At 24.0% G+C, this 10,600-nt stretch overlaps 1 protein-coding gene across 1 annotated transcript; it reads right to left on the bottom strand.

The window, feature by feature from the left end:
- Positions 1-2,074: 2,074 nt before the first annotated feature.
- LOC119690002 (seminal metalloprotease 1-like) lies at positions 2,075-10,294 on the bottom strand. The gene is made up of 2 exons (XM_038104968.1): positions 10,003-10,294; positions 2,075-2,616 (listed from the first exon to the last, which is right to left on the bottom strand). Exons 1-2 carry the CDS (start codon positions 10,277-10,279, stop codon positions 2,075-2,077), a joined length of 819 nt encoding a protein of 272 aa, XP_037960896.1. The 5' UTR covers positions 10,280-10,294.
- Between the last annotated feature and the right edge of the window lie 306 nt (positions 10,295-10,600).

The following is a 10,600-nucleotide window of genomic DNA, read 5'->3' as shown; positions in this document are numbered from 1 at the left end:
TATCATAGATAGAAATATCATAGATAGAAAAAGCATAGATAGAAATACAATAAATAGAAATTATTACAGATTTGATAAGAAAGCATTTTGAATGTATATGTTGGTAGAAGATGTACTATATATTTAAGATCTCATAGGAATAACGTTGTTTCTACGTTTGGTTGACATATATTGAAAAAAATATTTTAAAGAAGAAAGAAAAGTGTTCACAAATAGAGAAAAACGCAGAATTCTTCACAACAAATTTGTAAAATGAATGTGAGGGCATCTCCATAAACAGGTCTGTAAACATATCGCAACAGATATTTTAACACGAAATATTCACTTTGTGTACTCTATATATATAATATATAAGACATCTCATATAATTTTTTTAGTATTTCTGTCGATCTATGAAAGTCAGTAAAAATGTCGAGAAGTGGTTTCAAAAAACATTGGTAGTACATTACAAGATGAGAAAATCTAGAAAGGAAAAAATTTTGTTAAAAATTCAATATTTTATTACTTTACTAGCTATAATTACTCTGAGATAGTAACTGTAATGATGTAATCCGACATTGCGATATTCAAAGACCTTATTGACGGTATAAGCGAAAATTATATATCCATGTTTTTATATTTTTATATAAATCTGTTTATATGAATGTTTTTATATAAAATCTGGTTTATAGCTGGTTATTTGTTACCTGTAACATCAACTATTTTATAAGTATCAAGTAATATTTCGTTTAAAATATTTTTCGTTTCTGGTTTCATTCTCTAAAGATCAGAGTTCAAATAAAATATTAGGGAACTCTAAATAATGGGTTTCTGGAGTCATAAGATATTCTCTGAGAATGTTACTGCCTAAACATTTTCGTAGATATTTCATTTGTAATATTGTCGTCTATGATCTCGTTCTCTGTATTTACTTTTTTTTATGAAGAGCCATAAAGAATTCAATATCACTCATAAAGTTTAGTTCTTACGAATTATCTTAAATTTTTTATATGTGATAAAAAATATTATATAATTGACGTTAAAGCAATTACCTCAATATGGTTTACAATTATCATGTTTGATATATTCGTGGTAAGAAATTATCTTGAAATGTTTTATGATATACTTTTATGCAGTGATAAATAATAATATATATTGCATTAGTAAGTAAAAGATAGATAGATGAACAGAATATCAACATTCTACTTGAAGTATACGTTACGTTAATAAATATAAACTAAACCATATATGGTATACGTTTGCAATAGTTTTCTATTGCATATCAGAGACACGTAGAATTCAATGAATCAGATTTGCTATCCAAATCAAATAGAAATTTTATAATCGAAGATAATATCGCCATAATGATTATGCAATATTGAAAAAGTGCAATTGTAATAATAATACAAATCATTTATATATGACACACATATATGACTTTGCTAGTACGAAAATGACTATATCATCTCGAATTACTCATATTGAGATTTTACATGATAATTGAAATATTAAAATTATAATTTATTACTTACGTCATATGTTAAGATATGTAATGACGTTGTCACAATATTACCTACAACCAATCATTCGATCCATACATGGATGTGTGTATCTTAATTGAAACTTAAGTGCCAATTAACCATTTGAGCACATACACTCCACATACAACAAAAGAATAATAAAACGGTCAACATTTATTACTTTACGACTTACGCACAACGCTTAAGATAAGCAAAGTCCAACGATTAAGGCGAAAAAGCTGAAAAATCGGAAGGCGTACACCTTATCACGTCTACTGAAAGTCGTTGATTCAAAATAAAAACACAATAAAATTAAAATTATATATACATATAATTTATTGTCGAACTTAAATATTATTCTGGGCTAAGAATACTGTCGTGCATAAAAGCAGGTTATCATAAATAAAATGGGTTATAAATATCACATTCGCATATGGAAATAACGATAATAAATAATTAGCTTATAAAATAATAAACATAATATATAAGTCAAAACAAACTAAAAAATAAAAGAATATAAAAAAAAGAAAAAACATAAACATAGAAAAAAAATTGTGAAATCTTTAGTAAGATTTTTAAATTTCTATCGGACACTTATACATAATATTTATTTTATCTATATCCTTTTTGCTTAAACCCAGACGTTGACCAATAGTAGCAGTACTATCTTTAGGTACTATCGTATCCTCACCATTTTTCGAAAATGCACCAGGACGATAGTGCAGACAACTGTCGTAATCATAGCCCACGTCAAAGTCTGTAATAACGTCATCAGTGTATCTCTTGAAATTGAATTCTTTGCCATCGACAATATTGTCGTAAAGAACGTCTATGTAATTATCACGATCAGAGGCACTCTGTTGATGATAGAAGCCAAGTGCATGCATGAATTCATGTAGAATTGTGCCCGGTCGGAAACAACCCTCGCCAATAGGATAAACTTCTAAGTTCATCGTTTGCACCTTACCCAAATAACCCACTGCGGTATAGCATCCGCCAATCTGAGAATCAATTGCTACGTAAGCTTTTTGAGTGGCGTCAGCTTCTTGGAAGCGAAGACAAGTGCGTGCTTCCAGTGTTCGAATACCACTCAATATAGCATTTCGATGTGCCGCATCTGAAATAAAATTTATAATAAACTAAGTATTTCGGAACAATAAAAGTAAAATTGAAAATATAATTAAATGATTTGTAACAAATATGGTTTAAATATAGTATTTAATATAAATATTGTTTAAGAAATTTTAAAGATTTACTCGTATTTTATGCTTTGTTTATATCTGTAATAAACCAACTATTTTTGATAACGTCAATATTGTGCTGTACAATATATGGACTAGCTATCAACATAAATGGTCTTATATACTTAAATCTTTGAACTATATATGAAATATGGGTTAGTAGATAAGTAATCGAACTAGAAGAAGGTCGATTACTTATGGTGTTAGTTTGCCATAAAAATACTAAAAAGTAAACATCAGAGAGATTATTTTAATGGGTAAAAAATATATAATCTCATAAATAGTTTACAACAGATACAACAGAAGTTTTTATGGTTCCAATATCTCTATTGAAAACAAAAATTTATATTAAGAGTATAGTTTCTTTCCTCAAAACAAAAATTGAGATTTAAAAAATGTTTCTAATATATTTAATTTCGATATTTTCTAATTTATTCAGCTACTAAGACTATTTAAATAATTATTTATAAAATATATTTATTTATTTAAAAGAATTAAGTTTTAAGTAATTATTTATTAAAATTTTCTATTTATTTAAAAAATATTTTTGAAGAGAAAACTACGAGAAACACTGCTGCTTGGTTAATTTACTCAAATATATTTGTAAAAATCCATTACTTTATTTTTTTTTTTTTAATTACAAGTACTTTTCAATTAATTAATTAATTATTATATTATTTAGTGTAATACCAAAAAAATATTTTTACTCTATTGACTTAGCAATACCATTTCCCAATATTGTACGAACGATTACTTCCATTAGCTGGCACAAATCAATTAGGAATAAATCCATTTTTTTTGACAAAATAAAATTAATTGTAATTTTTGAGACATAAAGACATCCTTTTTAATTTTTTAAATACCAGTTGAACTGGAAAAAGTTTTTTTGCGATTGTGAAAAAATCCAATCGACAAAAAAAAAATTTATACTTCGCCCAACAATTTAATGAATATTAAATAAAAATTTAAATTCCGCAAGCCCGCAGAGGAAATGAAGTTCTGACAAGTTTATTCCACATTATTTTATAAAGTATATATATATAAAATCAGAAGTTTTTGTCATCGAAAAAAATAAAAAAAACACATTTATTATATGTGTCATATCAAATAGTGAAATAAATCCAAATATAACCTAAAAATTATTATAAACTATATAAATGCGTGGATATAATTGTATTTTGCAATATAAACATTTTTCATATATTGCACAAAAACTTATATTATTCAAAATAAAAATATTGTATTTAAAATATTTATAAATATAATACAATAATAATTCGAATATTTTCTTAATGGTTCGAAATTATGTTTAATTCTAGAAAAAAAACAACTCGTTCTTTACAAATACGTATAAAGAAATATATCTGATAATAATTTTAATATAAATTATATCTCAAAATATTTATTATTGGATTCAAGTTATAACAATTATAATCTTGATATTAAAATATTTCTATTGATAACCTAATATGAGATAAAAAAATTTTTACATATCAATTTATAGCAATTAATAAATTTATCATCAAAGCAAAATTATACATTTTAAATATGATATGATAATTGTAATAGCGATTATTCCATCTTTAACCTTATTTATAATTTAGAAATCTTTACGACAAATATTCACTTTATACAACTCTTTAGAAATATGTCTTATTGCATGAAGCTAAGCTAAGGGAACTTGAGCTGGGTTTAGAACGTCGTGAGACAGGTTAGTTTTATCCTATTAATGGCTAAACATTATAGAAACAGCATTCCTGTATTGTACTAGAAAAACCGCAGGTACGAACCAATGGTACAATACTTGTTCGAGCGAACAGTGGTATAACGCTACGTCCGCTGGATTATGCCTGAACGCCTCTAAGATCATATCCATGCTTGACTACAATAATAATAATGAAGCCATACAATTGTATTGTATGGCTTCAAACAATTGTATTGTATGGCTTCAAACCATTCGAAGTTATTTATTTATATATATACAACGACAATGTTAAATGATATCAATGTTATATATAACATAGCATCATATAGCAAATATAGCAAAATATATTCAGTGGGTATTTCTCCACAAGCATGACATCTTGTTGACCACAATTGCAGTTTTTTGCAAACCATAAGCATTTGTTGAAAGTTGTCGTTATAACACCCTGAAAATATAAACCCAAACCCATTCAGTAATCTTGGTATTTTTCAATGATGATAACGATATGAAATCGATACTATATATCATCATCAGTGGCAAGTGCTGAAGGATTGAATATACTTTAAATTACCCAGCTAATGAAATTTAAAAGCAGGTACATGACTGGTTTTGAAAAGATGTAGCCACAATTGGGGATAAAGTGGGCATACTTTACATAGACATCTAATATAAATTGATAGGCAGGCAAAAAACTGGTATTCGCAAATTTGTAGAAATCGATTTGATAGACAGTAAGGAAGCTGTCTTATGAATTGTGTCAAAAAACACTTCACTGAAATTCATTACAAGAAAAAAATAGTTGAATGAAAATTATATGATATGGTATAATATTAAGAGAGACGAAAGAGATGAAGCACTTATTACAAGACCACATACGATTCAAATGTTTAACTGATATCCCATGCTTGTCAAGAAGTTAAAGTAACCGATGATGATTATAATCATAAAGATATTACTTTAAATACTGAAAGAAATTTAATTAATTGCAATAAAAGGATTAAATTTAATAATTTTATTATAGTTATTAAAGATAAAATAATACGCTTGCAAAAACTGTAAAGGAGAACTTAACGATTTGAACATCAATATAATATTATAATTATAAATTGATGTATATAAATATATAATTATAAATAATTATACAATTAATTATAATCCATTTTACATTACTATATATACAATATGCAACGAAATAACCCCACTTCTATTCAAACGTCATGCAGTTTCGGAAGTGTGTCAGTAAAAAAACCATATCGGAAGCATATAATTGCGAATACAGGACCTCACTATAAAACTTATCATGGAAACGTCCTGTTAACTTTGGAGTCGTCCTTGTAAGACTTAATATATAAACATATTTATAATTTATAATTTTATATTATTATTAAAATTAAATTATTAGAAGGAAGAAATAATATCAAGACTCTATCCTGCATACTTTTTACTAATATTACCTAGTACTATATATACTATATACTTATATTCATTTATAACAATTCACATTTTTTTTTAATTTAATTTAATTATTATTATTGTTTATTATTGTGGAATATTTTCCATTGCCAATATCTGATGTTAAGTAATCGTTAACAAAATTAATACTTAGGATTCTGCGGTTTTTATTATGAAATAAATAAAATAAAATAAAATAAAATAAAATAATTAAAATAAATTAAATAAAAAATATACAGTAAAATAAAAAAATTCTTTTCCACGTATAATACGGACACAATTTGTAATTTATTAATTTTATGCTTTTATATATAAAATTTATAAAAAAAAATTATTTTATTATTTGAATATTTAAGTCATATATGTATTTATACTTTTATATATATAATAACAACAGTGTATATGATCTATTTTTCGCAGCCCTATGCTTCTTCTAGAAGTTAAAGGATTCAATGTATATAAACATACATATACATATATATATACATATATATATATAATCTATATTGTTATACAATTATTGTAAATTTGTACATATATTGTTATTATTTTCTTGATTTTAATTTATTACTACTTTTTATATTAAGATTTATATGTATTATTAATATTAAGTTAATAACAACAATTTTTAATTATTTATTATTATTATTATGTATTATTATAATATTATTACATTATTTGTCTTTTTTATTATATTTATATTAATATAATTTCACACTTGTTCCAACTGTTAGATTAATGTGCCCGTCGCCTATTTTGTGCGTATAGTATACGAACTATAAGTTATTCTTCAAATATTTATAGAATTTATATTCAATCCTCCAGCTTATTTTCGGATTTCTGATAGTTTCTTTTAAAACAAAATAACGCTGTGAGAGGCTTTACTTGTTGATGAGAACCACGCATTTGAGTTCGAGGATTATTGCCGCTGCTGTCTATTTTCTATAACCATTTTCTCTGTAGCCATATGTTTCCTAGAACTGTGTATTTTCTAGGGAATAAATGTTATGTTCCTAGTTTCTAATATATACCTATAACATTCTTTATGTGTTGGTCAAATAGTTACCAAAATTTTCTTCGCTTCTTATCATGTCGTGATGAATTGGTCCACTACTAAAGACTCGATTCATCTTTCAAGTCAACTTTTTACCATATCATGGACTCTTTGTGAATAGTGATATAACAATAATGATTTGTCATGATTATTGTGCTTATAGTTAAAGAAACGTCAAACTCTACAAAAACCTTCAATTCTTGAACTACATAAGAAAATGAACTAATTTCCGAATGTCTGTCCATTTATATGTCTGTCTATATAACTTTGTTCTTGAATAGATAAGTAGTCTTTTATGTAATTAAATAAAACATTTTACGAAGATTGTTAATTAATAGTACTGAATGGAAATGTCAATTAATTCTCTTTAACTGTTGACTTATCGAAATTTATTGTATATAATAAATTTATTTTTTATTTTGAAAAATTTTGAAAAATATATATGCAGTTTCAAAATATATGGCATTCAATTTTATATTGAATGAAATTTCTGGAATTACTAAAAGTGTTTAGTAATAATAATTTATTGATTTCCGCCAAATGTGCTATATCAATATAAAAGATATACAGGTGTGGTTAGCGCATTTCCAATAATTTGTAAAATTTTTTATAGATGTACTTGATAGTATTTTCACAGTTTTATTATTGTTTATATACGACCATATTACTGTCAATAACAGACTTATTATTTTACAGCTAAAATGTACTTATTTTTAACACTACTACGAAATTACTACTAAATGTCACTTCAGTGATTATTTTTTGATTCATATAAATCTTTTATGCAATAATACTTCTTTTTGTAATATTTAACAAGATTCGAAAATACATAATATAAATGCCTATATAAAACCATTGGCGTTGTGAGATGTAGACAATGCGACAATCCGGGATCTGTCATACCCCTGCCGCAACTAGCAAATGAGCGTAAAACTATTTCCAAGAAGAGTAAATCTAATTTAATAGATTCATTTATACTTTTCAAGGGGCACCAGAAAGTCAGTATGCCTCTGATGTTATTTAACCTGGGACGCCACTGTTTGAAATTCTTACTTTCATGCATGAGTAGTACTAAATATCCATTGATTGGCATTATATTCGACATTACATTCGACTGTATAATACAACCATCAAACAACCATCAATTGTTTCCAAAAAAATATTAATAGATTCATTTAAATTTTCAATTAATAAATCAAGTCATTTTCTTTTTTTATCTCCTCAAAGTTTATATATATATATATATATTCAGGTTAAGATTATATTAAAGTTGATATTAATTACATTCATTAGTTAATAATAAAATAATTAATGAAATAAATTATTTCTATTGTAGATCACTACATACGTTTAAAGCCAACTTTTTTTCAGCTTTTAACTTATTACAAAAATATTTCTGACCATTATTTAAGTTATCACTTATAATTTTTTATCATCTTTATTATTACTATTTATATAAAATTTGAGTTTTATAAATAACGCTAAAACAATCAATTTTATTGTAACAATTTTATAACATTTTCTTAAAATGATTAAAATATTTTAGATTCTAATATTTTATATAGTATACATATTATAATATTAATGTTAATATTAGAATTAATATATTTTTTTATAAATTTTTTTTTGTACATTATTTATTATTTTATTTAATATAATTATTATTTTTTTTTATTTTTATTTTCATTTTTATATAATTTATTTTTTTTATGTTATATAGATATTTTTGTGAGATAATTTTAAGTATGAAATTATATTTTGCTATTTATATTAATATTTTCTTTCAATTTTTTTTTTCGAATCGTTTTATTTAATATTTTTTAAATATTTTCTTTAATTAATTTTTTTAATGAAAGTTCATATTAATATATATTTTATTATCATTTTTTTTAATATTTTATTTTTTATTTTGTTGCATATTATTGTTTATTATTTTTATGTAATTTTTTTATTTTCGCATATTATTTTACTTTTTATTTTATTTTACTAATTTTTTTTGTAATTAATTTATTCCGTATAACACAAACATTAGTGATCGTAGATATATAGTAATTAAATGATTTTTAAAAAAAAACTATAAGTATAAAATTATATTTTATCGTTTATATCAGTGTTTTCTTATTTCTTTTTGTTTTTGTACACTGTATTTTATATTTCATTCAACATTTTTTTTTAAATACAAATATTTATTTTAATTTATTAATTAATTTTTAAACTTTACTTAATTATTTTTATTATATTTAGTTTAAAAATTTTTTAAAATTTTTTTTTAACTTATTTTTTTATTTTTTATTTTATTATTTAGAATTGATTATTTTATTAATCAATTGTTTAATTTGTCTAAGAAACAAATTGTTATTTAATTTATTATTTATATTAATACTTTTTCTATTTGTTTTTATTTTTTTGTACACTTTATTTAATAATATATATAAATATTTGTATTTAATATTTTTACATTATGTTTTTTATTATTTTATTTTTTAATATTTCAATTTATGTAAGGTATAAAATTATATATCAATATTTATATTAAAATATTTTTATCAATTTTATTTATACATTACATCATTTTTGTTTTGTATTAATTTTATATATATTTTTATTTTACTTAATTTTTTTTATTTTATTCTGTGTGGTATATAGTCGAGTGGCTGCAGAATTACGCTATTATACATATATGTAGATATACATACATATAGCATATAGTTCTTTTGTACATTATATTATATTTTTCTTATAAAAAAAAATCAGAGCAAAACTTAATCATATGCAATTTTAAATCAATTCCAATGTTATCGAATATATGTTAAAGTAGTTCTTGTCTTCAAATATATATTAATTTTTAATTTTATTAATTTATTTTTCATTATTGTCAATCACTTTTCCACTATTATGTATCTAATATATTATTTAAATATATAATATGATAATATGTAACTACAATTTTTTTGTTTTTTAACCATGTGCATTAATACTAATATTTTTAATTAATTAATATATTAATTAATATTAAATAATTGTTACTTTTTTTTGGAATTTTTCACTCACCGAAGTTACCGATTATTTTATAGTAAACCAAACGATTCGGCCAACGTTTTGTTTCGGCTATGAGGCCATTGCGGCCCCTTATTGGACTGTGTAGAAACAAAATTTGTTCATCGGTGAGCATCATGTCACCTTCGACCATACCGGCAGCTTCTTCGGGATCATATTCAATTGCATTAGATCTCGACGCTACTGGTATGCCATGTGCAAAGTTTATTGTAAGAACGCCAATGCTTAAAACGACCAAAGCAGTTACGTACATGTCTACGCGGTTTGCCATCGTATTCCTTAATGATTTCCGAACTACAAATTGCAAATTAAAACGTCTTATACTTTATATATTGGCCATTTTGTGTGGTGAGTTTGCGAGGAAATCACAAATTTTTAATTTATTTTTTAGATTTTTTCATGCTGTTTTTTCACAACGGCCAACGAATTTTGATAAGATAACTCACCCATATGTTTCACTTCAATCCCTGTTCGATTTGGTGTTGTAAACAATGTTAATACTTGTACGACCATTCAATTAATATAACGAAAAAATGATGGGTTATACAAGCGATTAATGTTTGTGGGTAAAAGTTTCTATTTCTGATAAGGA

This window comes from Teleopsis dalmanni, chromosome X (assembly GCF_002237135.1).
Source record: "Teleopsis dalmanni isolate 2A chromosome X, ASM223713v2, whole genome shotgun sequence".
NCBI lineage: Eukaryota > Metazoa > Arthropoda > Insecta > Diptera > Diopsidae > Teleopsis > Teleopsis dalmanni.
The sequence above is the reverse complement of the archived record's forward strand: the minus strand, read 5'-3'. Positions and strand labels throughout refer to the sequence as shown.

Excerpts from the sequence above, each read along its gene's own strand:
- LOC119690002 (XM_038104968.1), bottom strand. The coding sequence starts at position 10,279 with ATGGCAAACCGCGTAGACATGTACGTAACTGCTTTGGTCGTTTTAAGC. Across the intron at positions 2,617-10,002 it reads TAAAATAATCGGTAACTTCG|ATGCGGCACATCGAAATGCT; the intron begins GTGAGTGAAAAA and ends ATTTTATTTCAG.